General features: G+C 45.9%; 1 protein-coding gene and 1 long non-coding RNA gene across 4 annotated transcripts; one reads left to right on the forward strand and one right to left on the reverse strand.

Annotated features, from left to right (window-relative positions):
* On the reverse strand, positions 1–25069 carry SEPHS1 (selenophosphate synthetase 1). Of its 3 annotated transcripts, none has more exons than XM_066979055.1 (9): positions 24928–25069; positions 21826–22089; positions 18599–18702; positions 14079–14186; positions 13152–13306; positions 12277–12367; positions 8887–8986; positions 7390–7602; positions 1–2491 (listed from the first exon to the last, which is right to left on the reverse strand). In XM_066979055.1, exons 2-9 carry the CDS (start codon positions 22016–22018, stop codon positions 2277–2279), a joined length of 1179 nt encoding a protein of 392 aa, XP_066835156.1. In that variant the 5' UTR covers positions 22019–22089; positions 24928–25069; the 3' UTR covers positions 1–2276. The 3 variants fall into 3 exon arrangements, with proteins under 3 accessions (XP_066835156.1, XP_066835094.1, XP_066835199.1); XM_066978993.1 differs by having other exon boundaries at positions 21826–22093; XM_066979098.1 differs by lacking the exon at positions 21826–22089 and having other exon boundaries at positions 24928–24947.
* On the forward strand, positions 22958–27501 carry LOC125182632 (uncharacterized). Its single transcript, XR_010825625.1, has 2 exons — positions 22958–24382; positions 26472–27501. It is a non-coding gene; the product is annotated as an uncharacterized lncRNA (long non-coding RNA).
* Positions 27502–27762: the final 261 nt, after the last annotated feature.

A 27762-nucleotide genomic window follows, 5' to 3' on the forward strand; every position in this document is an offset into this window, starting at 1 on the left:
CACATTTCATCTAGTTTTTTTTTTTTTTTAATCTAATGAAGTTATTTATGCAGTGACAGTCTTTTCCTTGACCATAAAGAACAGAAGCCCAGCCACACGGTTTTGTATCAGAACACAGAATGCATTTCACAAAACGGTAAGGGGAAAAAAAAAAAAAAAAACTTAATTCAGGACTTTTTGCATAGACAGCTAGCTTTCGATGCTTTATTTTGGTGTTCAGAACGGCTGTGAAAACCCTAAAACGTTTTGTCCTGTTCCCCCCACCCCCAACAAAGTCAAAAATTCAGTTACTGCTTTGAGGTTGTGTTGTGAACACACAACTCGGACTTAGTTTCCAGGAACAGGATGGCCATGTCCTCGTTGTTTTGGTACAAAAGAAAAAAAAAAATGAAGAAAACTCTAGCTTTTCATAGGTGTCTGTTGAGAACGCTACCGAGTGGAAAAAGATGAGCCAAGTTTTGCCCCAGATTTCACTAGGAGCAAGACTGGAAATTTAAGCCTTGCATGTTGCACACGACAGGTTTGTCTCTAGCGAGTCATTTTTCACAGACAGAAGCCCTTGTTATTCTTGCTGGTAGTGGTATTGACTATCAAAGATTCTCTTCGTCCTGGCCTGAGCATCAAGGAGCTAATTCCACAATGTGGGAAGCTTTTAAAAAGAGCTGGTTCAGAGAAACGTGCTCGGTTCCGTTCCGCAGAAGAATCGCACGGTGTGGCTTGGCTCCTGGGGGCTGGCAGAGCAGAGTTAGCAGCGAACGTGCAGCTTTACACACCCTCGGAGGAAAAAGATGGGTTTCGGCTTTCGTTCCACGCACAGGGCTGCTCACAAACCCTCGTCTGGGTTAGAGCAGGCACAGCCAGGAGACTTGCAGAGGATACAGAGGAAACAATTCACATCCATCGCATACTTCGCGCTGGCAAGTAAAATAAACGCAATGAAGTGGACAATATGCTCGGAGATAACCTGCTTGCCCCTAAATTCTGGCACACAGGAGGAGATATTCTAGATTACCATGGGACATCACAGCTTGCAGAGCTGACCAAAGGAGTAACAGCAACAATCAATATAATTACACTTGTGTTAAAACAAAAGATAAAGGAGGATCTCTCCTCTTTCCAGTTTGTAATTCAGGTAGGAATCAAAAAAGTTCATGCGTTTATACAAGAGCAATAAAAAAAATTAAATATTTATTTTGAATAACAAGCTTAAGTTCAAGCTGCAATGTTGGCAATGTAGATTTTAAACACAGATCACAAAAGCGTGCACAAAAATGTATCTGAGCAAAGAACAAAATAATACTAAGAATTATACTAAACAGCTGCTGATTTTAAAGAAACAAAAAAGGCCTGTAATCACTATACAAAATATAAAATGTATTAAACACTACCATCCACAGAACAGAGGTTTATTTTAGTTTGATTATATTTAAAAATTATTTGTGTAGTTATTTATATAGTGAATTGTAAATGAATATTATACAGTAACCTCCTTTTGGTCTGCAAAACCTTTGTTGCACTATAGCACATCCAATCACATTGCAAAAAAAAAAAGATTATTTTTCCTTACTATCAATAAAGAAAATCATTGATAATACAGTAAATATTGTCAGGGCTACAAATAATGAAATTAAAAATGACTCCTTCGACTCTGAAGTGCTTTCCATGCAAAGTCAGCACTTGCTCGTTTAAACAGAGTGCACTACCAAGCAATGTCCAGGGTCGTAGATGCTCTTGGTAAGACTAAACCTTACAAAAAAATAAAAAATAAAAATAAAAATCAAAGATTGAATGTAATCATGCAACCATCTTACTACTGGGCATACCCACTGTGTCGCTTATCAAATTTATTGCCTCTCTGGAATATCACTCAAGGCATCAAAATTAGACTTATGATAAATATACATATAATGAAAGGACACAAACTGCTATTCGACACTACTACTGGTAATGTCTGTGCTACGTGAAAGCACCTTTAAAAAGAGCCTATGCGGCAAGAGATAAGTGTCTAAAGATTCAAAATGAATCAACAGTATTGGATAACAATATAATTCTCAACTCAGAAGCTGCCTCAAGATTAGGTGCATCTTCAGTTAATGTAACAGGAAAAAAAGGCAATGGATTTTATTTCATTAATTGTATCCACTCATAAACTGACCTAAGGCCACCAGATGTGCAGACACAAGTTTTCTTTTTTTTTTTTTTTTTACAGTTCTTTTTAAATTGTAGGATGATAAAGGAATAGATCTATTTAAAAACAAACAGCTATTTCATCTATATTAAGAGGTGGCACCCGGCGTTGGGTTCACGTTCTGAGTGGCCACCTGTGGTGCAACTTCAATGATTCGTGGTTTGTCTATAATTCTGGCCGTGCGGTTGCCCTTCTCTACAATGCCAATAATCCATGCTTGGTGGCCCTCGCCGTATTTTGGAGACTTGATCTCAGCACAGAACCGTGCTGCTTGTTCCCGTGGTAAACAGATGAGGAGGCCTCCTGAAAAAGGAAGAAAAAAAGCAGAGCGTTAAATGCCTGATTGCAAAGCGTTTCAACCTGAACGTGCCAAATTCCTGTTTAGACACAGACTCGGTGACTTCGGTGGATTCTGTCAAACTGCAGGACTCCAAGTGAAGACACGGTGGAAGTCTGCGAGCTCTGGTTTTACAGAAAAAGTTCAGTGTTCAGTGCGTACGTAAATGAAGCCAAAGACACAAAAAAGATGCTGGCAAAAGGACGTCGTGCTGATGCCAACAAATGACATAGGAAAACAACGCCAGCATTGTAAACTTCCAACAGAGGACTGCAAAGTGCCTCCGCAAGAAGCGTACACAGGAACATTTTGGATAAAGGTCATATTCAGATACCTATAACCACGGATTGGGAGCAGCTGATTCTGCAAGTAACCCCACTGCCTGTGATGAAATCCTTCATCAGAACAGGGATGGTTACAACAGAACACAAAAGGCAGAAAATTAAACCCAGGCTTGACCCAGCGCTCCGCAACAGTCAGTCCCTTTGACCCCCTTTGTTAGATGGGAAGTTTTCTGACCTTGTTTGGCCTTTCCAGTAAGATCTTTTCTTACAGAGACAACAGGAAAATATTTACTAATGAATGCTTTTCAGGGGCAGCACCCTAAGTAGCTAGCGAGGTTGCCATTTGGTTAGTAAGAACTCCTGCATTTGAAGAATCCCAAAGCACTGAAAAGGGGATTTTGCAAATATTAGAATGAGTTTTGTTGTCAGCCAGGGTACAAATTTCCAGGGGGCACAGATGGAGTCACTAAATATTTTGGTGCTGCCCTCTATTACTAAAAGTTACAGGTTTCCTGAATTGCTTACCTTTTTGTTTTGTTTTTTTACATTTATGCTGTACTGCAAATCTGTGAAGCACTACAACGCGGAGCTGCAAATTCATCTACAGATGCCTAGTTAAACCTCAAAGCGTCGTGTGCTCCACACAACTTGCATAGCTCATGCCTATACAGTGCTACGTTCCAACAGACAGCCTCTTTTAAGGATAATTTATAATTATATGTATTTTATAATAATTTATAAGGATATGTGGAAGCATGAAAGTTATTTTTGGGGTTCTATATGGAGCAAATGAGCGCGCCATCCAGAAAAACGCCTACCTCTCTCACAGAGATTTCAGAGCATAACATCCAGGTACCTCCATCAAAAGCACAAACCAACAAAAACCAGAAACGTGAAAACGTTTAAGCTGCTCCATACGTAGCAGACAAGTCAACTGCAACGGAACGACGTGCCGTTCCTGTGGAAGGCCCTAAATCAAACTGAAGTGCAACCCATGTCACAGTGCAGGCGAGTCAGGGAAGAGAATTATACGCAGCAGTGCACAGAGGGTGCTGACCAGCCAGAAGGGAGAAGTGGAAGTACAGGGAGAAAGAGAACCAAGAAAGAACATGAGAATAATCTTTGTTCATAATCTCTTCCCCATACACTCTTCCTGCAATTTTGTTATCACTTGTATGCTCACCTGGTTAAAACTCTTTGGCAAGATCTGGAAAATGTACCAAATCCCAGCTAAAACATACTTCCACCTGCTGGCTGCATCCCCCAGTTTGATCAATAACCTTTAATAAAGGCTACGGGGCACTGTTGGTCAGCGGTAGGACTCCTGTCTATGGAAATCCTAAATATATTTGTGGTAGATTGATCAGTCTCTTTAAACCTTTGGGCAAATCCCAGGGTTTTCCACTCTATTACCAGTATCCCCAGCTGCTCAGAGTGGTTTTTGTCCCGCAGACGACTGCAGGAAATCCTCACCTGTGCAATGTCACAGCCACCAGGAGCTTAAGCTGCTGCAACGTGCCTAGGGAAAACGAAGCAGAAGTGCACACAGCAGCATTTCAAGGAGCACCAGGTTTCCGAGGTCTGCAGCCACCACCACTAAAGACAAAGCAAACAGGCTGCAGACGGAACGGACAAATGGCTCTGGCAGTTTGAGAGTTCGTTGTGTGCTTCTTTGGGGGTGGAAAAGAATGCAGACGCTTGCTATCTGTTCCGGCTTACCTTTCTAAAAGCGTAAGGGTGTTTTTTTTTTTTTTTTTTGGTAAGAGGTTTTGAACATCGCTGCCTTTAACTGTCGCACTGCAAGCAGGGAACTGGCCACTGAAAACTCCTGAACAAATCTCCTGGCTCCCGTTAACAGCTTTCTCTCACGACTAACAATAGGCTGAAATCCTAAGCCTTACCTCTCAGTGAGGCAACAGCCCTTCTTTTCTATCCGTCTATTTTCACAAAATGCACAGAAACACTGTATCGTTGAGACACTTCTACTACACTAACAAAGCAGCCTGACACCAGTCAACAGCTTCAAAAGTTATTACAAGAGGGCTGGCAAAAATATACACGTGCTCAAGTATCCTAGAGTATCCCCCCCAGAATAATTCTGTAACTTATTTCTACAAGCAGCCAGTCTAATAAGCAGGATTAAGTTTTCTGCAACTGCAACTTTAACCATTCCCAAGGAGTTGCCTAGAAGGGAGCCCAAACTCTCATAAACCTGGAATTTTCAGAAAACACCACAAGCAGCAGTGCCTGGAGGATGGAACACATGACACACGAGACCTTTCCAACACTGACTTTTGTCAACAGGTGCCTAGCAAATGTGCGCTGGGAAAAAAAACAACAACATTCTTAAAATCAATTCACATTGTTTTCCAGTAAATTTCACGTTGCCTGCCCACTCCGCGGAAAAACATCTGTTCACAAATGAAGAAGCCACAGACAGAGCATTTCTGGAAACTTAAGATACCAGAGAAAGAGCGTATATATAGATTACGGTATGAACAGCCATGAGCAGCCCTAAAAGGCATCCTCACAGCTGGTCATACAGGTGCTACAGGTGCCACAGGGCACATGCTTGCCTACAAATAAATCAACCCTGGGACGTGAAGTGGACAAGCAGCGTGGGTCCGTTTGCAGCTCACCAAGCTGACACACGCTGCTGCAACGTGCCAGACTAGCAAGCACTAAGCATAAAGCCCACACGTGCAGCTTTACAGCTTTCAGACCCTTTAGCTTTCATACCATGTAGCTATTACATCCACCTGGCTATGGATCTCTCTAATATTTGGCAGACATGACCCTGTAACAAAACCCCGTTTTAATGCTACGATGAAATCAAATATAGGTGTTTTGAGGCACCCAAAGTTCACAACTAACCAGATATTGCTGGTTTTTCCAATCATCACCTGTTTCTGCTGAAAGGTAAGGCAATTCTGAGTTTCAAACACCTCTTACTCTCGTTCCCAAAAGGGATTCAGAAGTTGACTGTTCTCCCTTTCCATACTCTCTGTTTGTTTTTACATTCCTTCAGTGAAAGGACAGCACTGTCCCTGGGGTGCAGAAGGGGCAGCTCTGAAGACCCCAGCACCCAGTTTACAGCTAGACCATTCCCATGCCAGCTGCACGAAGCCTGCGTCACAGCCACTCACCTGAAAGAGCCATCTTGCAGCTCCAGATCTGTGTCCAAGCTATTTTTCAGCCTCTCTGCAACTGGTAACAAACGCCCCGTGCAAGCAGCACACGCAGCAGTGCCACTTGCACTCTGGTTACGCGGACTCCTAGCTAGAAAGAACCTGCCCGGTGCTACCAGCCGTATTTACAGCTCACCAAACAGCCACAGCTATTTCTGGCCTCGGCTGACTGAAGCTGGATTTGAACTCCTGAAAGGGTTCATGTCCCATATCCTGTTACACAGCATCTGAGCCACACGCTCTCTGTAGGACAGAGCATCTGTTATAAACACAGATGGCTGAGGAACAATTCAGCAGATCGTGGCAAGTTGTGTATTCGCTGGGGGAAAAGTTTATGGCTCTCACTGTGATGCTTCTTTCCAGAGCCTTAAGACTGTTTTGCTTCAAGGGGCCCCCTCTGTTGTGAGCTGCAGAGAACTTGGATAATACTTTTGGAGAGCAGGAAGAGGGTGGGGAAAAGAGATAAGAAAAAAGACAGATTCGTTGCTATATCTTCTCCATTTCCCAAAGAGAAAGAACAGCGAGATTGAAGAAGAAAAACAAAATGGAACAGGACAGACGGTTCAAAGGGAAAACGAAGTACAGAGACTGCCAGCAGACGACGGTGATTATTCTGGTAGGCAAAGCAGCCTACACTGAATAAGACAGAGTTCAAATAGAGCATCAGAAGTTTTAAAATCACCTGATGAGCGTTTAAATGTTCATCTGAAATTAACTTGATGCTCATAGCCTGATTTTCAGTATGTCTGTATTCACTGTCACTGCAAGGGGCAGCTGTATTAACTAGGGAACTCAAGAACTGAGGGGGTCAGAGACCAAATTCTTTTCTTGCGGCTGCTCATAGCCCCTGAAGTCAGGTTTTATAAACTTAGGACAGAAAATCTGTATTCTCGATGTCTGTATGCTGTGGACAGAGAAGGCTTCCCTCAGCCTGGCCCATTCAGCACCCAACTTCACACTCCTTCCGAATGAGAAGCCAAACTCCACTCATTTAATTGGCAACCTACTGCAGGTGGTTCTACCTTTCTGAGAGCGCTGTGCCAGCTGTGCTGGGATTCCTTGTTCTGGAGCTAATAGCTACGAGAAAAATGCATTTCAAAAGAACTCAGAACCATCACCGACTCTTAACTGCAAAAGGTTCCAGACACCAGGCACGGCGATGGTTTCTATGATAGCGTTTCATAAGGAGACGTTCAGAACAGGATGGTGGTTTGGAAATTAGGCTGAACAACTTAATTGTGAAGAGTTGTACGGCTAATGCTCCTTAACTTGGACATAACCCAAATCAACGGTGATTCTGAGCGCAAAGTACAGCATTTATACATTTGAAATGTTATTTAACTCCGACGTAGAGACACAGGGAAGGAAAAGAGTGATACAACTGTTGCTTACCTGAAGTCTCTGGACAAGTCCCATGCATAAGGCCAAACATGTTTCCGCAAGCCTTACTGACAGCAGCCATCTTAGCGAGAACAGGAAGGTTATGAATAACGAAGGACACCTCATTTCGCTGCTGCTTGGCAAGGTTCTGTGCGTGTCCCAGGATTCCAAACCCCGTGATGTCTGTAGCTGCGTGTGCGTTGAAAGTGTGCATGAGTCCAGCAGCTTCAAAGGAGGGAGAAAAAAACAAACAAATCAGGAAAAGAAGTACCTGGGAAAGTAACGTTTCAATGATGCTGTGCACAGTTTGAATGAAGTTGCATACCTTTAATTCAAATCAGTTCTGCTTACTGTTTAAATTAAAAAAAAAAAGTGTTTGAGAAAAGATCACAGTGGAACTTAAGTTCTGGGCACTTAGCTTAAGCTGGACACTTAATTTAAGAGCTTAAGAGCAAAGCCTACAGGTCGTGGGGGAAGGGAGTGAAGCTGGTGGATGGACAGGCGCAGCCAGCCTGAAGCCCCAGCCTCCCCACCTATGCATTCATGAAATTCTTGGGCATTTGCAACTTACAGAGCCCTGGGTATCAGAAAGGCACCTCTGCATGCAGCACAATAGCTCCAGGTAGGAATATTTAAGTGTTGTTAGAAGTGCCTGACAAAAACGAGGGCAGAAAAACAAAGCCAAGAAGGTTTTGCCCTTCTCTGGGGCTTCCCAGTACGTGAGCAGGACTGAGTTCTTTTCCATAAGACAATCCTGGTCATTTATTTTTCCTGGAAGACTTTGTGAAAGAATGAAAAAGCAGTGGGATGATGTAACAAATACCAAATGAAATCTGAATAAATGGGAGAAGAGCTATTTAACTATTCCTGTTCCTTCAACTGAGAAGGAAACGTCTAATTCAATTCTCAGCTCCTCTAAAGATACTTCCAGCAAAGGGAAATCCCAACTTAAAATTTCTATGGTAAAAGCAAAACAACCCCACCACCAATATTTAAAGAAAAAAAAAAGGAAGAAATACACGTGTTACATATTCCACACTTTGGGAAACACGTAATACGACAGCATAAAATTAAAAAATTAAATTGAAGCACAAAAAAGTTAAGAGGTTTTCCTTTTTTATTCCATTTCCCTTTTTTTTTTTTTAAGCCTTATTGCAGTCAGGCCCTCCTGAGTTCTCTAGGCACAAAAAATAAAAAGGAACAAATCCCATAGATTTCCCTTTAAAACATCCTCTAACTCACTCAGATGTTACTTGCAGCGCTCATATGAGTCATAATCATCTCCAGCAGCATTTGTGTTTTTGCTGTATAATTAAAAGAGGGCGTTTGATTTTAATTTGCTTGCTTCACAAACACTGAACAGCAGAAAGACGGGGAAGAAGGAAGGGATAAAGAAGCTATGTCACACTTCCCCACAGCAGTGAAATGAAATTAAGTACAGAATTGGGGAGGAATGACCAAAAACCCCACAATCTCGCCCACCTCCCCCAACACATGCATTTCCTTTACCTGTTCGGTTCAGCCGTGCCATATTCATCATTGCTTCCTGGTATGCTAGCTCTACATCTTCCTGCGTTACCACTAGTTTGATTTTATTCCACTTTTCTGGCTAATGGATGAAAGAAAGAGGATTTTCTTAGGTTTTCATCTACATCTTTTAAAGCACATCGCTATCACTTAAAATCCTTCATTCAAAAGGCACTTGTGATTTTTTTATTATTTTTTAAACTGAGTTTAAGAGGAACAACAGCCTGAGTGTTTCACTCAAGAGGTTCTGAAGCCTACTGTATGTGCTTTACCCTGCTTGCACCCAGGTAAAGTTCATTTAAAGGTCTGTTGAGCACCTAAGCACCTCTAATATTGCTTTCACCTGCGGTGTAGTGGAGTGGAACGACCTACCCTAGGCAAATTAGTCCTTCAAGGCAACTTTCTGGCTTGAACTCTGCAACCAAATGACAGGAACTCTGCTGCTGGATGTTGAGATTTTTAATCTCTGGCTTCTTTGTTTTTAAAGAGAAAGTTCTTCATTTCACACCTGGATGCTCTGATCAAGAAAGGCCACTGCTACCCAGAAGTCCAGCTCTCAAGAAGGTACACTTCACTCTAGTGAAGTAGGATTAAGACAGTTTTTCATAAGCTTCCTTTGCAGTTTAACATCAGCACATCCTTCCACCCATTCCCCAGTCTCTTGTGTGGATTCATGCCTCCATCACACGCTAAGCAACGCTTTTCATCCCCAAAGGCTGTCAGAACAATTTAGGAAACAGTACCTTATAAAGAGCAATTATTGTGTTCGAAACTGAAGTAATTCCAGATCCAGAAGGAAACAAAGCAACCATTTAACTGTTTAGATCAACACTACAAACGGGTTTGTTCTTTTTGCAAATAAAGTAGAACTACAGCAAACTGAAGTAAATAAAAATAAGATTATTTTGGAGCCACAAAGCCTACACTGCTATTCTACAGCATAAATACATTAAAAATTTTTACTTAACCAAAGTTGCAAAAACTGCTAAGAATTGCTGTAAGATGCTGCACTAGGGAAGGATCTTGTCAAAGAGGCTCTTATCCTTAAGAAGTGAGCACTGACTTCCAGGGGTGTAAGAAAGAATCCAGAAAGGTTGTAAGAAAAAATCCAGAAAAGGTGTAAGAAAGGGAAAGAGGCTGGTCAACTAAAAAAAGTCCTTTTTTAAAGACTAAAAAAGTATAGGAATAAGATCAGACCTTCTGAAATGAGGTTGAACTTGGTCTGACCAAGCAAGCAAGACAAGCATTTTTATTTAGGTTAGTGAGAGCGCAGGGGAAAAATAAATGAGATTATTAACACCTACGACAGAATGAAGATTGATCTGGCTTTGGGTATGACTGAAAAACCTGATCAGTCATTTTGTGATAGTTTTGAAAATACCTTTTTGAGGCTGATCATGAGATGGGAAAAGGTCAGATGCTAAGAGTGGAAATGAGGAATGAGGTGAAAGAAGAACTAAAGGCTGAGGCTCAAACACAGATAGGCTGTAAATTAGACACAAATTCCTCCCGCTATAACAATCAGATACAGGTACAGTGGGCTTAGCGGGCAGGAAACAGAAAAGTTCACAAAAATCCCCAAAGAACTTTTAAAGCAAGCTTAGATAGACCTTTCCCATTCAGAGGTCTCTCACAGCAGGGACTAGAAAACCCTTCCTGGAGATGTACATCGGAGCAACCCCTTCCTTCCCTGACCTGGTCCCCTGGAGCCCCCATGGAGCCCCTCTCCCTACAGCCTCTTCCCTTTACACCCTAAAGAAGCTGCTGCCAGCAACATAGCTGGGGCTTAGCTGCAACCATGCTGCCAGGAACCAAGCAAGGAGGAAAATTTGGGCCTCCATTTGGATCTTCCTGCCGTAAAGGCAGCTCTCATGTGGTTATTGCTATGGGTTGCCCTTCAGTTAGTTCCTTTAACTATTCACTACTGCTCTGTGTTTAAATACCTCTGTTTGTTTTGATTTTTTTTGTTTTGGTTTGTTTGTTTATTTTTAAAGCTTGTTTTGTAGCCACCTACCTCTACACTCTGTTTTTCCTTTCTCGCCTGGGTATAAACTTGCTGTACTACGTACCTTCTTCCACACACTTTTCAATACAAAGTCAAATTCCTTTCTGAAGTTTGATTTACAGGTGGACTTGTGATGGGTAATTCCAGCTTTATTTTCCCTCCTCTTTCACAAGACAAAGCTGAAGACAAGGCAGCGCAGCTACTCAGAATTTTTCCTACCACAAAGATATATGCTGTTTACATGCAATATGAGAATTGATTTCCTCGCTGTCCCCATTTTTCAGACCAGAAAGTGTTTCTGGTTGACAGTCAGCGAAATTAGAAGTACTTGAAATATGTGGAAATGCAGAATATCCTTAATTTGCGAGTCTATTTGTCAGTATAATAACAGATATGTTAAGGAGTAAGATTATGGCCAGAAAACATGCTATAAAATGCATGTCTTCTTTCATTTGATTTTCATATCAGGATCATCTGAGGCCTTGATCCTTTTATCTGATTGGAAAACAGAGGATTCAAAATGGCTAGGCCATACTCTACAAAGGAGGAGAAACATTTCCCTAATTGCTCACGCTTCAGACTCCAATGACGGTTTAAGCTGCTTCCCTCCCACTTTTGCTTTGGAATTAGGATTCATCTGACACCGCAGTGGGCGAGACAGTCAAGACTAAGTAGATTTCAGCTCACTCCTCTGCCTGCCTATTGGCTCGGTAGTCCCAAAAGTAGAAAAAGATGCATCTTTTTAAAATGTAAACTGAGCAGTTCTAGTTCTGAAGACACGGACTGGGAGCCAGACAACATAAGCAGATGCCTATTTTGTAGTCACTTTTCAGTTCAGTAGTTCCATTTTTGCCCGAAGTAACAGATGGAAATATGTCTACATACATAATGCTGCTGGAAATATTCTTACTGAACGCACAGGGTGAAACATAGAGAGAGAATTCCGTGTACACGAGCAGCAAGCCCATGAACACAGACAGCAATCTTGGCCTAATTGACATCAATAAGCTTCTGCCAACTACTTTGGCACATGGAATAGGGCATAATTTTACCCAGGGTGCTCGTCTGTTAGTCAACAATTTTGTTTGTTACAGCAATGCCTGAGAGCTAAGAATTAGACCCAATTAAGATAGGTTCACTAAACGCAAACTAGTAAACTGCCTCGATTCCAAAGAGCTTTGCATGTAAGCAGATAAGGCTGACGCACCAAGGAGGAAGGAGGGGAGAGAGGAGGATCAGTCCCAGCTGAGGACTCAAAATACTTCTCACACTACTGAAGTTTTTCCTTTTGAGATGTTGAGCGAATAGGGAAGGTCACCTTTACCCCACGTCCCTCTTCCCTACTTCTTTTTCTGTGGTGTACTCACAATATCTAGCCACTGGTGGACAGCTACGGCCACTTGTGTTCCCAAGGGTTTAGTTAATACAAGCACATCTCCTGGCACTGCATTGTCTGGCCTGAAAACAAAGAATTCATATATTAATTACAGAGTGCGATTCACACATTATTAGGAATAAGTGCTGATAATTATATTTTCACAGACCCATGTATCTTATTGTGCAGATAAAAAAAAGACTAATTGCAGAATTACCCTTTGGGATTTGTTGCCAAGGGGCATTATTGAGCAAAAAAGCAGCAAACTTATTTAGAAGTGCTAATCCTCCTTTCTTGGAGTAGAACAATGCTTACAGTCACACTAATTTACATCTCTTCTTTCAATTTACCAGAGACATAAGATAGGAGAGGGGAAAAAGTGGGCTAGGTCACTGAGGACATAAGCCTAGCATCACTAGGATCCCAAATTCCTTTGTATACTGCAGCATGCCATAGTAGGATATTCAAGACTGGCTACTGTTAAACAGCCAGACTGATGTAAACACAGCAATTCTCCCGTTCTCTACAGCAATTGATAGGTTAATTGGGAGATATTTATACATGCATCTTAAACTGGGACAGAAATTTATGTCCCAAAGCAGTCGTCAATACCTTCAAAGGTTAGAAGCTTAACTCTCAGAAGAGAGAACAAGATCAAAAGATACTGGGGGAAAAGTAAAAGGACATCCCATTTAAAAAAGCAAATAAAGTACAAAAGATGTGGGATCTGTTGAGTGCTACGGACAAATACAAGCAGGAGAAGGCACTGCTTTATTCATCAGGAGACAGATCACAACACAGTATTTAAAGGATTTTTACTGTATCCCTTCAGACCAATGCCTTTGATTGTTCAGTGATTTAACTTACATTATAAATTCATTAGGCTGACAGACTGTCGTGGCCACTCCTCCTAAAACAATCCAGGGATTTAACACTGTTTGGCCACCAGTAACAGATGTTCCTGCCTCTTCTGCTGCATCTTTGAAACCCTGGATAATTAGAGGCATCACTTTGTCTCTTTCCTAGAGATCAAAACAGAAGTCAGAGTTCCGTACACAGCAGTACGAGCCATTTCAAGACCAGTCCGGGGCTTTAATCACTCAGGTCAAATCCCCTCACAGCAAATAATTCATGAAGAAAAAAACAGCCTCAGGAAGAAGGCAGCTTCCTGAAAATTGCATGTTATGCCATAGAGCAGCTCCCCGAAGGATGCTGAAGAAACATTCTCCAAAAGGTCGTATAAAACTGGAGAATTCAGAGAGCTTTGAAAACTCAGAGCAAGTGTCCTGCTGTTGTAAATGAGGTACAGCCAGCAGTACAGTGCAATCGGGCAACGTTAAATCGAGATGCATTTAGCCTCCCCTAACTTGTAAAATTTCAACTTAACTTCCTTCTAAGAATAAACAGTCCTTTTTTTTTTTTTTTGGCTAGAGCAAACGTACATACATGCTGGTCACTTCCACCACAAAGAAATAAAAATAAAAGCAATCTATTTCAGTTTCTTCTGCTTCAACACGATGCTGCGAAGCTTGCATAAGCAAACCAGACGTATCCATTTCTGTGGGTATCACAAAGCAGCAGCAGATTACAATGCCACAGAAAAGTCAGTTTTTATCAAGTAACCTCAGAAAGTTTATGAGGCAAGACGCGCACTATGAACTGAGGCTCTCACTAAAACCACCTCTTGTTTAAAAGGTTTCAAACTTAGAGTAGAAAATACAACAGAAAAATTACATTCTAAGCACGTAGAGCTGTTTGGGTCCTTACTTCAAAAGCAGTTACCCCGCATCTTACCCTATCTGTCATTTTATTGCTGATTCCAAGGAGCATCAACATGTTGTCGCATTCCGTGACCCCCATGGCATAAAGGTCACTTAAGACATTGGCACACGCTATCCGTCCCTGAAAAAGAAAGAAAAAAAAAAATCTGCTGGGCTGTTTGCGTACGTTCAGACAAACACCTGCCACAAACGAGACATCTGGCGTGAGTTTGGGCTCAGAGCTGCTTATTCTGTGATTCTGTGATTATTCCAAAGGCTCCTGCACTCAGAAACCCAGCCCAAAATGTGGTGTGATCCATTCCATACAACGCGTCCATCTAGAAATGCAGATACCTGCCCCTTTGACAGGTAAGGAGAGAATTCACCCCAGCTGCCTTGCTCTCAGTAGCTCCACAGGGATCTCATGAGTTTAGGCTCTTATTTTAGAGGCTGACATTACACTAGAGAAAAATCCAGCTTTGATAACGAGCTCAGCTCACTTAGACTGATATGCTCCTATTACCTCTAGTCCAGCACAGAATTCTGTACACTGATGATGAAGACTACGGTGTGTCAATTTACACCTGCTAGGAAGCTGATCCCAAAATCTAAAGCTGTAGTCTCTTCTGAACTGGAGTATATAGGAGACAGGGACCTGGATGAGAAAGCTCCTCTGCACCACCCCAGAGGCCACGTTTACTCTCAAGTTTTCGGGACAGTACTCTCCTTTCCAGGGGACACAGCTGTGCTAGCAGCACACAGGCACGCCCGGGTGGCTCTTGTGCTAGGATTTCAGTAAGAAGCCGCCTGCAGAAGAGAGCACATGCTGGGGATTGAAGAGCTCAGGTCTCCCAGATGCTGGCCTCATCACGGCTTGGAAGCACGCACGGCTGCTGAGGCAAGGTGCCTGCCTGATCCACGCCACCTGTGTGGCGTGGGACGCGTGCCTGCTCCGTCACTGTTCAAGCAACAGGAGTTTTCCTACAGCGCGTACGCTTTTAGGAACTTTTGTGCATACAAACATCACCGATAAAACCCTCTCCAAGAGACGCAGAGGGGTATTTGACAGAAGACTGAGGAGTCGTGAAGCTGAAAGGACTGAGAAGGGTTCACCGGGGTCTCGTGAGCTTAACTACTCTCATTTTGCTAAATGAATGGATCTCAATTAGCCAGCAAGTCAGGTGGGTCTGGGTTATGAACCCAGTAGAGACGAGACATCAAGCTTCCTGAGGAAGATGCGGAACCTTCTGACACGTGGTGTGTCCCAAGGGAGGGCAAAATAATTTTAAAATACTTTCTAAAATAACATTCTGGTGTGTTAATCTGGAAGACACCACACACATTATTAAAAGATTTAGGTTTACAGCTGCAAAACTGCAATCAGCATCTGGGTTGATGATCTTAAATCTATGTTTTTCATCAAATTCAGAGGCAATGCCACTGCAGTAAAAACATGCCTATTCAACATGACTTGGAACACAGAAATATGCTTTAGCTGGAAGACGGGTGGGGGAGAGAACATTTAAACACGTCTACATTTCTGCCATCCCCAAAACCTTACAGTTTAGTCACACATCCAGGGTTTTGCGTTTGTTATTCAAGAACGAGTATTTTCGGGCAGTTGCTTCACTTTCTGATGACCCGAAATAAAACCTCCAAACCACAATTAAGCATGATCCAGTTTTTCATAAATTAAAGAGCTTCCAGTGGCATCAGGGGAATCCCTTGTGCATTTGGAAAGCAGAATATGTTTTAAATTACACTACTAAGAGGAGAATGAGCTGTGGATCGCGTGGTTTGATAGATAGTCACTGTTAAACTCCTGGATGCTTAAGAACACTAAAGCCCATCGTTTTCCTTTTCTGGAAGGGGACTATCAAACTGTTCTCCACTATCTTCAGTATTTACCAAGCAAACTGCTGGTTTATGCCCTCTTAGGCATGACAGATAAGTTTTTAAAACCACACTGACAACAGCTCTGTATTCTAGCAGTCAGAGGTCAGCCTAACACTGCTTTTGCCAGTTGGCAAAACCTTTCTGGAAACAAACCCGGGGAGGGCAAGCCTCAAGTCAGAAGTAGCAGAGGGAACGATACGTGGCTTGCAAACACTGATAAACAGGACAGGATTCACGGGCAGGTCAGCCGAGCTCTGTCCCACACGTCTCCTAACCACACGGATCGCTGGAACACAGCAATCTACTCACAATACTAAGAGGTATTTATGAGGGCAAAAGCAGAACTCTTTCAGAACAGGTCCTTGGTAAGAGAGAGGGGAACGGAGCCCACCCTTTAAGCAGCCAATTTCCTGCTCCTGCGCTCAAAAAGGCACCTCCACACCATCCCAGAGGGGTGGCCAGTACAAGTCCTACCACCGGTGGCTTGGTACTTAACCGGAAACCCATTTTCAATTACTTGTAACCTTTCCAACCTCGAACCATCTAAAGCAAGAAGTCCTACGCTGGACGTAAACTTTACAGGCACACCTCCTGGGATGCTTCAGCAAACGTGGATCAGGTGTTTTCAAGAACAGAGCTGAAAAGAAGGGGCACAGGGAGAACGAAGGGGGATTTTTTGTTTGTTCGTTTTTCTGCTTGTTTTAAAACAAAGTATTTCGGTTACGAAGTTTAAAAACTTTGTCACTGTCCGTTTTCCAAAGCAAAACTCAGAAATTCCGCTGGGTCCAAACGCATTTTTACCTCCCTCAGCCTTCTAATCCCTTCTGTCGCTGCTCCCAGCTTGGAGCCCATTTGCACCTTCGGCTCTCCCTCCTTCCTCTCCCTGCCCCCAGCTAGGAAGAGAGATGAGATAAGGAGCTGCGGGTAGGTAGCGTGAACAGAGAGAGGAAGAGACTCCGAGACACTGTCCACAAAAGCCCTAGCAGGCTGTATTTGCCTCTCCTGCAGCTGATGTTGGTCCGCAAAAGGAAACGGCAACCCCTGTTCCCCCCGGGTACTCCAGTCCCCAGGTGAGAGAGGTCCGAGCAGAGGGTCAGCCAGCAAGGCTTATCACATAACCCCTGTCCTCAGCCAGCTTTCCAGAAGAAACACCCACCTGCAAACGGATCGGAGGTGGCAAGCCATCACGCTGACACGGACGTTGGTAAGAATGAGAGTGAGGAACCTGATAGCTCGGAAACGCCAAAGTTACAGCTGCTGGTGCGTGGGGATCGGAGCAGAGGCTTTAACTGAGACGCAACCACAGAAGGCGGACGACGGCCAAATTTACATTCCTCTCCTACCACACAGGCCTAAAGCTCATCTGCACGCAGACTCATCTCTCGCCGCTGCGGCATCTCGGTCCCTTTGGATCCCCAAACAAAACAATCCCCACCACCACCGCCGCCTCCTTATGCCATCCCTTACAAGTTTTGGATACAAGGTGAGAAAAGAAAGTTTCTCAGCTGGTGACGTTGAAAACTACTCTCCGACAAGACAGATTTTTTTTTTTTCTCCTCTGGTCCCTGGCAGTTCCCAGCTTGAAACTTTGAACCAAATTTCTCAGGAGAGCTCAGCAACTTTAAACTCTAGAAACCAGTCAGAGATCTTGGCTGCTCAGTCAGCAGGAGCAGCGCTCTGCTGGAGCGGAAATCCAAGGAGCTCTGCTTGCTTATATGCACAGGCAACACCTGGTCAAGCGTGCTGAAAAAACTCTCCCAATTGCAAACCACGCGTCCCAAACCTACCCAACAGGTCTCACAGAACAAATACCAAAACAAGAAGCAATCACATAAACAGCAGCAAAAGCCTGCTTTAACGCGAAGGAGCCACACTGAAATCGCAGGAAACTCGAAGTCTAGCATTTCTTAACTGTCGTTTAAAGTAAGCTTGCTGTGGAGATCCTTACAGCTTCACTGAGACCTTTTTTTTAAACATGCATTTGTTTCCCCACCGCCTTCTGTTCAAGCCAATACTGATCGCCATCACACAACACCACGGAGGGGTCTGTTGCAATGAACTAAACGAAAGGTGAACGCAGAAAGAACCAAAGACAAAGAGCACGTGACTTCTGACAAGCCGTTTCAACTTGTCCTTCTGCGACTGGATAGCTGGATGGGAAACGTGACGTTCACAAAGCGCCCTGACGTTGCCAGACGCTGTTACCACCTCCGGACACTTGAGGCTTTTCCAGCAGTAACAAGTTACCCGGTCATTTCAGAACCCCAAGGAAAATAAAAAGGCCAACTACAGTGTAGTGCTCCTCGTAAGTAGAGGTTTCTGTCTGCTGCTCCGTAGACAGCTCTTTTTTCCCCTTTTAAGGCTTTTCAAGCCAAATCTCACGGAACAGGTGGAGGGAAATTTGAATTCAAGGTGGCAGATCGCCCAGCTTTCACCTCCAGCCACAGTGCTGCAGCATTCCTGGCTGACACGGAAAGGACTGCGGGATGAAACAAGGCCTTTCCCTTCTCGCTGCCACGTAGGAAAGGCTCTGAGCGCAGTTCATCAAGCAATTAACACTGCACGTCTAGAAGAAATGGTCCAAACTGCCGTCAGATAAGCAAGAAGCACAGATCAGATCGGTAATATATATCTAACAATTCCGTTCAGCCAACTTACCATCATATAAGGGTCATCCACAATAGGATAAATATAATCCGTTGTCTGAACCAACGACAAACCTCCGTGCCTTAATGGAATAACGCAAGTGTCCATCCCAATTCCTGCAAAGAGAGAAATCCATCAGTGAGGCAACTCTGTCCTCAGCTGTCTGCTGCTCCAAACGAGAGACCTTACAAAACGCGCCTGTGAAATACAGCTCTCGATGCTGCCCGAACAGAGGCGGCAAATCCCTTCCCTGGAGAAAGCACGTAGTAAAAAGACGAGGAAAACTGAGAAAAGAATGAAAACTCCTGACTGGAACAGAGCAGAGATGTAAATGGCTGAAAGTGAGAAGGAAACTTGCCACGGTTTGTTGCAGTACGATAAAAGCACGCTGCTTTTAACATCTGTGCTTGTATTTACGTGCATTTAAAGTTAAAAGGAACTACGTAAACTGACGTTGTCAAAAGCTAATAGGTTTTCCTGTTACTCCCATCTCGACAGAAGCATAATGACAGTTTTCAAAGGGCACAGCTTCACATAAAGGGCATTTCCTCACTTCTGGAGGGAGGAAAAAAAACCACCCTAAGTCACAGCCTCGGCCCTCGGTGAAGGATGATTCAGCCACTTGGAGCTTCTGCGTTCACCTCGTCTTACTTCTGAGAGACCGAAAGGCGGCAAGGCGATCTGCCAGGCAGGGAAACTCCTTTGAGAAAACCACAATACCACACCAAGCGGAGCCTTCCCTGACGGGGGAGATTTCAAACAGAATAAGCAATGGTAGAAACCTCCAGGCGCTCGCCGGGATGCGAGAGCCTTCACAAAAAAGCAGCGGGTGGCAAATCGAGCCACGGCAGCTGCCCCGCGTGTCCCCCCCCGAGTCGATAAGCTCCTGCCTGGTGGCAGCGGCAGGTAGCTTACCTCCTCCCTGGGCTGACAGCGAGCTGCCTGGCTTTTCTATGTGCACCTCGCGAGGAGAGACCCTTCAAACAACCGGTCTGCGGGGAGCAGAAGGCAGGCAGTAACTTCCCCCGGGTGTTAACGAAACGTACTACCTACCAAGAGCTATCAAGGCAGCATTTGGCAGCGCCCTGTGCAGGAACCGAGCGAGCTGCTGCCATCCGAGCCCCCGCTGAGGGCACGGAGCTGAAGACCTGCCAGGCAGCAGCCACACAGGCAGCTGCACAGCTGCAGAAGCACAAGATCTTGCCTCAGAAGAGAAGGGATACTAATAAGCAGTCATTTAGGGTTGCTCATCCTCTGCAGAAGCTACCAAGCCGCTATGTCCGACACTTAACATCTCCGGAGAAGCGCAGGCGAGCAGTTACAGAGGAGATACAGAAGCTATTTTGCCCTCAGCTCACCCCTCCGTGTCATAACGTTGCAGGGCTGACTCCGCTTGGGAGGTTTCTGACATTGCAGCCAAAGGGCTGCTACAGAGCCGGGCACCAGGGCCTTTCTGAGGCCACGTTCATGTTCCACACAAACAAAAACACAAACAAAGGAGGCTGATTAATGAAGAGAAACCCAATCAGAATCCGAAAACATGGAACAGCTCAGAGAATCAGTACCAAGCTTGTAGTTTCCGACATTGCTCTGGGTACCACCACGTGTAAAACTCATGCTGAGGGAAGCTGAGCCCTTCCCTCAGCCCGTTAGCGGGAATTTCCCTTCTGACTGCATCTCAGAGGCTCTGTGCATACGCACAGCCTGTAAAGCTTCCAGGCTAGCCCTTCTAAGCACAAGGCGTCAGAGGTAATTAATACCTAATTTACCTGAAGACAAATTCGTTAAAGGGATACTCACCGTAAAAGCATCTCTATAAAAGAGATCTGCTTTCTCCACCTCCTACCACTAACACGTTTCCTGCTACATCACAACGCGCCTACGTACTGACAGCGTTAGTCTGCTTTTTACCTCATCGTACAGCTGGAGAAGAAAGACCTATTAGCAGTTCCCGCTACAGTTTAGAGCCTCTAAGTTTATAAGAGGAAAAAAATAGCTAGAAAATTAGATCTAAACCAAATTGTTACTGATTTTAGAAATTTGCCAAATTGAAACGTTGCTGTGAATAGCGCATTTAATTAAGAAAAAAAACAACGACACGTAAATAGCAATTTGGGTACAAAAGAAGCTCAAAGTGTCCCTCGTTAGGGAATACGAAATTATCGTGCCACCCCAGCTCCACACACAATAAGATTGCTATTGTCTAAGCCAGAACACGGGCTCCTTACTAATCTCTCACTGAATTCAACCTCCGCTGGAATAACGGGTTGCAACCTGTTAGTCTGCTAACAGATAATTAGCCACGTTAAAATAATTTTTAGTAAGGCTATCAGACGCCAAATTGATAATTTCAGGATAAATACTACATTGATATTCCTAAGCTGAGGGAAAAATCCATACTGCACCGCAAAGCAGAGCTTGAATACGCAGGGCTGAGTAAACAGGCAAACAGAATTAAAAGTGTCATTAAATACGTATCTATATTCATATAACTATATCAATGTTAGGTACAGGAGCTGGTATCAAAACACCTACGTTCGCCCTGTTCCCCACGAAGGTGGCTTGCGCAGGTTGTTTTCCCTTATGGCTTGCATCATTGTGCAAACATCAAAGAGAAAGTGAAGCTGGCAAGAAACACAGAGGTCTTGGAAAGAGCCTTTCCCAGGCAGCTTCGACAGGTGAGCAAAAAGGTTAGAGTGGGGTACAACGAAAGGACCGAAAGGGGAAAAAAAATGACAGCTGTGAAACAATCCACTCCCAGCCTCTGCTGCAGTGAGAAAGTTTTCCCTCACTCACTTTCTCTGCCCCGGGAATGAGGGGAAAGGGAGGGAGAGGGGAACTTCACCTCTAAGTCCGCTAAGGGACTATTCATTGCATAGATTTTAAAAGCCAGAGCATTAATTTAACATTCCAGAAATTAACTGATACTCCTTCAGTTTGCAAAGCATCTACGGGGAAGAGGGTGAAGGGGGAGACTGCAATTCCTACGCACGTGGCTATTGCTAATTAAGGCCATTCCTGACCATTTTATCTTCACAGCTGAGCGCACTGCAGGACCTTAAATAATTATTCTCGCATCCCAGATGCCAGCCAGATTAATTCTTCCAGCTTCTGAGTGATACGCATGCATTACGCACCACACAACATCTCCAAAGGGGTTAAACAAACAGCAGACGAGCTGGAGTCGCCACACGGACAGAGCAGAAGGACCACGCGTGTCTAGGGGAGCAACTACTTACCCAGCCTGGGCATCACTGCCCCCAGGAACTGTTCATCTTCCTGAAAATGGTTTTCTTGGAGAGATTCGAGCAGTTTCTGTAACACATCCTGAGGCACTTTGCAGCCTGTACCTTTCAGTTCGGTGAAGCGGGTCAGTCGGAAGCTCTTGTCCAGCTCGTAACTCTCTGGGTTAAACGACTCCCGAACAGACATGGTTCCCTCGCACGCACCGCTGGCCTTTCCCACCCCAGAGCAACGGTATCAGGGTTTCTCTGCCGAGCGGTCTGACTGGAAAAATGGGCAAGATTAGAAAATCCTAGCAGCTACGAGACGCCAGGCTCTGCACAAAGCTAAAAAGAGAAAAGCGCCCCGTGTAGCCCACCTGTCCCCGCTCCTCTTCCTACCTTCCGCCGTTCAGAAGCATCAGAGAATAAATCTCTCCTCCGGTTACGCTGTGTTTCTCATTAAAAATAAAGAATCTAACACGCTTACCAACCTCATTTAACCCAGAAGTAATGAAAGAAATGTAACAGTTCCCAGAGCGCCGAGGTCAATTTCCAAAAGGAAGCCCGGGCCCTGATCCTGCGAGGCGCTCAGCAGAGACATCTGGTTGTACTCAGCGCCGCGCAGGATCGCGCTTGGATCCGTTAACATACGAATCTCACGAGCGGGACACTTTTTCGTATAATGGCTCAGCTTCGGGTCTGATGTAAGAAGCTGAAACTGCAGAATACACCTGCTGTCCCTGGGGGAAAACACAACGCCGGTGTTGCGTTCGCACAGGTAACAGAAGAACAAAGAGGCTGCCTTTAATCAGAGCAGTTTACCCACAAACACGCCGGTTTACCTTTCTGTGTGTTCACGGGCCTAAAAATGCCTAAAAGTTTCTTGCCTCTCGAGCCCCTTTTTTAGTCAGGCAACTAGACCGAGAGTACCCAGAGAATCGGCCGTTAGAGTGGCAACGTAAAAAGACACTGATGTAACTCATTTAATAAAATTCTTAACAATGCACGTCTAATTTTAGAACGTTTTTCCACTCTGACTCACATACAGCACACTCCAAAACTAATAAGGGGCCTAACTCAAACACTGCCTTCTAAACAGGAACGGCCGGGATACAATGCAGTTTGTCTTCCTCGGAGAAAAAAAGCTTTCAGGAGTTACTAAAAATGACCCGTACGCGGCGGTTTCTTAGAAAGCAAGGGTCCTGCCTCACGAGAAAATGACAAACAGAGTGCAGCATGACAAAACCTGACAGGAGGTTAAGCTGGAAAGTTAGAAAGAAAGAAAAAGACGGTAAATGGCTGGTGTCGAGTAAGTTGAACAGCACAACATATAAGGAAGAAGTAAACCCATAAGCTGTGCAACCGATCCGCCCTGTCCGCCACTTGTTAGCGGTTATGTCAGTTGCACGAACCTTTCAGTCTGCTAATTTGCTGGATATATTTTGTTATAATTGGAGCTGTAAGCTCCCTGGGAAGTTGTGATAGGGAGCCCGGCTCCCCTGTCCGGCGCTTTCTCTCCTTCTCGGGGAGGCGTGTCGCTTATTTAAAACAAATCTCCCAAAGCCCAGGCGCGGGCAGTGATCCAACCTCTAGCTACACGAACGTGTCTTGGATGAGCAATGAACCCGGTCCGGAGCTGTCGCCTTCCAACGTGAGCCACTAAAGCACTCGCCATCCAAAAAAAAAAAAAAAAACAAGAAAAGAAAGGGAGAAAAGATACTGGCTGGGAAGGAACCTGTCAACGGGAAGGGGAGACAAAAGCTTTTCGAGGAGGGTGTTTTTTTTGTTTTAGCACTTGGTCCAAATTAATTCCAGAAGCGTACGAGCAGCAGCTCGCCCCAAAAGGGGAACTTTTTCCTTCGTCTAAGCAATAATTGCACTGTTCCTAGCACCCCCTGCCTACCTACACAGCGAAGGGAAAGGCTCGAGGCCACAGCGACTTTCTACAAGACGCGGCCAGCCAAGCTCCCCGCTTCGAGAAGGAACACCGAAAGGAACCGGGACGCCTTTATTTAATGGAAAACACCCACGGAGAGAAGACAGTCGCTTTTTTTTTTTTTTTTTAATATTTAATTTAATGAAGGTTTGAGCAGAGCGCGCAGCAGCGCCCCGCAGCCTGCCGTGGCAGCAAGTCCTGGCGGCAGCGAGCACCTCCTGACCCTCCTGTAAAGCTCCTTGCTTTAAGACATGATAAATAGTAAAAAATAATAATAAAATAATAAATAATAATAATCAAGTTTCACCCTTGCCTCGCTAAAGAGCTGAGGGCTGGGGGGGGGGTCTACAAACGGCGGCTCTGGGACACCTTTAGCGGCTGGCTGGTGCTTTCGGCCTCTGAGGGGAGGAAGAGGAGGAGGCTGAGGAAGATGAGGAGAAGGAGGAGGAGGAGGAAGATGAGGATGAGGAGGAAGAGCAGCAGCCTCCCGGCAGGGGGGGGGGGCGCCCCCCTCCGCCACCACAGAGCGGGCACGGAGCCGCGTGTGAGGGAGGAGGAGGAGGAGGAGGACGATGAGGAAGATGATGATGAAGGTGAGGAGGAGGAAGATGAGGAAGAAGCGGAGGAGCGGTGCAGGTAAGCCGCCCCCCCCCCCCCCCATTTCCCCTCAGCGCCTCAGGCGCGCTCCCGCCTCCCTCACGGCCGCCGCCATCGGGCGCGCTCCGCCAACCCCCCCCCCCCCCCCCTTCAGGAAACAAAATGTCGGCGGGGGGGGGGGGGGGGGAGAAACCGACGGTTTAACCCTTTCGCTGCCGGCGCGGCGGCGGCGGCGGCCGGCGGCGCGGGGCGGGTTTTCCTTTTTATTTTATTTATTTATTTTTAAAGCGGCGCGGCGCTCGCCCTCCTCACTCCCCCCCCCCCCCCCCCCCCAACCTCCTCCTCCTCCTCCCCACAGCCGCCCTTCTCCCTGCCCTTCCTCCCCGAGGCCTTGCCTGTGAGGGGGGGGGGGGGGAAGGAGGCCGGCGGGGCCCGGAGCCGGAGCGCAGCGCCCCGCGCGTCCCCCCCCCCGCACCACCACCCCCACCCCCCCCCCCCGCCTCGATTTCAGCGTGAGGCGAATTCCCCTTTAAACTCCCCCCCCCCCCCTCCTTCCCCCTTCCCTCCTCAGGTCTCCCTCTCACCGGCTTCGCCTCCTCGCCCTCCGCCTCCTCCCGCGAACGGGGCTCCCGGCCCAGTCCCACAATGCACCGGGCGCGGCGGGGCTCCCTCGGCGCCGCCTGAACAGAAAAGAAACCGCCGCCGCGCTCCGCCGCCCGCCGGCAGCGAAGGGGTTAAATTCCCCCCCACACCTCCCTCCCCTCCCTCCCCTCCCCGCCCCGTCGCCCCGCCCACGCGGCGCGCGCGCCGCGCGCTCCCCCCCCCCCCCCCCCCCCCCCGCCCCTCACCGCACCGCGCGCGCACCCCGTTCCCGCGTTCCCGCGCGCGCGCGCGCGCCCCGCGGTGCAACCGCGCCCCGGGGCCGGGTGGCAACGGCGGCCGCGCGGCGATGCGGCCCGCGGCTGTTCGCAAGCAGAGCACCGCGGTGCGGCGGGCACGGCCTGCGCGCCCCCGTGTGCAGCGCTGCTGCGCCTCGAAGGGGTCCCCTCGCCCCCCAAGAGCCCTTTTCTCGATCAGTGAAATGCGGAATTCCAGTGATTTTCCCTCAAAATTGGGCTCTCTTGCATGACTTTCCCTCAAAATTTGGATCTTTCGAAGGATTTTCCCTCAAAATTGAGCTCTCTTGCATGACTTTCCCTCAAAATTGGGTTCTCCTGCATGATTTTCCCTCAAAAAATGCCTCTCTTTCATGATTTTCCATCAAAATTTGCCTCTCTTGCATGATTTTCCCTCAAAAAATGCCTCTTTTTCATGATTTCCCGTCAAAATTTGCCTCTCTTGTATGATTTTCCTTCAAAATCTGCCTCTTTTTCATGGTTTTTCCCTCAAAATTTGGCTCCCTGGAATAATTCTCCCTCAAAATTTGGCTCTTTTTCATGATTTTCCGTCAAAATTTGGCTCTCTAGCATGATTTTCCCGCAAAATTGGGCTCTCTTGCATGATTTTCCCTAAAAATTAAGCTCTCTAGCATGATTTCTCCCCAAAATTTAGCTCTCTTTCATGATTTTTCCTCAAAATTTGGCTCTCTAGCACGATTCTCCCTCAAAATTTGGCTCTTTTTCATGATTTTCCATCAAAATTTGTCTCTCTAGCATGATTTTCCCTCAAAAATTGCCGCATCTTCATGATTTTCCCTCAAAATTTGCCTCTTTTGCACGATTTTCCCTCAAAGTTGGGCTCTCTGGCATGATTTTCCCTCAAAACTTGCCTCTCTGGCGTGATTTTCCCTCAAAATTTGGATCTCTTGCATGATTTCCCCCCAAAGATTTCTCTTGCTTCACATGCCAGGCGAGTTTTCTGCTGAGGTAAGGGAGATACAGGTAGCGTAGGGCCCGCAGTTACACTGCAGAATATTTTTTTTTTGAAAAAAAAATAGCTTGTTTCTTGCAATTTGCAGGTAAGCACCTAATTAAGTAATTGTCCGTTAATTCAAAGATGGTTTAATTCGCAGGTGGCCTTTTGTGCAACTCTCTTTGAAAAAGTCCGGCTTCAAATTAAACGGAGGAGGAAATTAAAACGCTGCTTTTCTCGCCTGGCTTTTAATTACTCTTTTTTTTTTATCTCCAAGCAAACGCAGCGCCCCTGGACTGCAGAGCTGAGGACCAGAAGAGTGGAGGCACCGAGCACCTTTTGGAGGCCACCAATACTTGAGTAACATCACCGATTTCTCCTTCCAGACGATCTCGGAGGTCTTCTCCGACCTTAATTTGGTGATGCCAAGCTCCACACACACAAGTTCTCCAGCTCCAGGCGCTGGGCAGCTGGCGATGCCCCGGGTCCTGAGCTGGAGGCTGGGCTCCTCTTCCTCCCTGCCTTCCTCCCTGGAGGCCACAGAGCGGGGTGGAGGCCACCAGAGGATCTCAGGATCTTTTCCGACAGCCACCCATCCGAGCTGAAGTGCCGGGCACTGCTTCCACGTGTCGTTTGTGTGCCCCGTGGCGGATGATTTCGGTCTGAGAAGTCACCCCTCAGTGCCTTGAGGGGCCGTAATCGGGTGCTCCAACCTAAAGTTCCTTGAGCTTTTCCCCATTGCCTCTATCACTCCATCTCTTTTAAAGGAAAAAACAATAAGCAAATAAATAAGACACGAAACATACAGAAAACCAAGATAAAACAAGGAACGCTGCAGATTTTTTAAGCCCTGACTTACAGGATTTTTTCTCTTCCGATTTCTCTGTAGGGGACGGAGGAAGTAAATCACATTCCCCTTTTTCTCACAAGGGTCGGACAGCTATTTCTTTAACAGAGCAGGGAAAAAATAATAATAATACTGAGATTCCAGGTGGCAGCATGAGCAAAAGAAAACCTGAATATACCAAAATTCACACCAAGGTGGAGAGGTCCGGTGACACCACCCCACGCCCCACGTTCTGTTTGGGAATGGCTGGGTTTTGGGGCGAGGAGAGGGAAAATGGGGCATGGCGCAAGGGGGACAAGGTGCTGAAACGGGGGACGGTGCGCGGCAGGGATGCGAATGGCAGCCTCCTGCCTGACGTTGCACGCATCAGTGAGATTGCATGGTGAAATTATCCATGTAGCATTTTCCTACGGTTAAGTAACGGTGTTCTAGGACTTAACAAATAAATAAACAAAGATGATTGAATGTCTTTTTTCCTCTTTTAAAGGCTTTGTTGCTGTCTGGCGTGCAGTTCTGCAGAAATCCCCCGATCTGGAGCGGTTTGGTCCAGCGCCATGAAAACGGTCTGCACCGCACACCTTCGGAAGTGGAAAAAAACAGGAAAAAAAAAAAAAAAAGATAAAGAGCCCTCTGTGCATGCCCCGGGGGGCTGCCTGACGGCGCTGTCACATCAAAGCCGGCTGCTCCTGTACCAGGAGCACGCAGCGGGCGGCCTTCACCT

This window comes from Anser cygnoides, chromosome 1, assembly GCF_040182565.1.
Source record: "Anser cygnoides isolate HZ-2024a breed goose chromosome 1, Taihu_goose_T2T_genome, whole genome shotgun sequence".
Lineage (NCBI taxonomy): Eukaryota > Metazoa > Chordata > Aves > Anseriformes > Anatidae > Anser > Anser cygnoides.

Bases quoted from the DNA above. Each gene is read 5' to 3' on its own strand.
- SEPHS1 (XM_066979055.1), bottom strand. From the start codon at position 22,018: ATGTCTGTTCGGGAGTCGTTTAACCCAGAGAGTTACGAGCTGGACAAG. The intron at 18,703-21,825 runs GTAAGTAGTTGC...CTCTCTTTGCAG, and splicing joins GGCAGTGATGCCCAGGCTGG to GAATTGGGATGGACACTTGC. The intron at 2,492-7,389 runs GTAAGCAACAGT...TTCCTTTTTCAG, and splicing joins GACTTGTCCAGAGACTTCAG to GAGGCCTCCTCATCTGTTTA.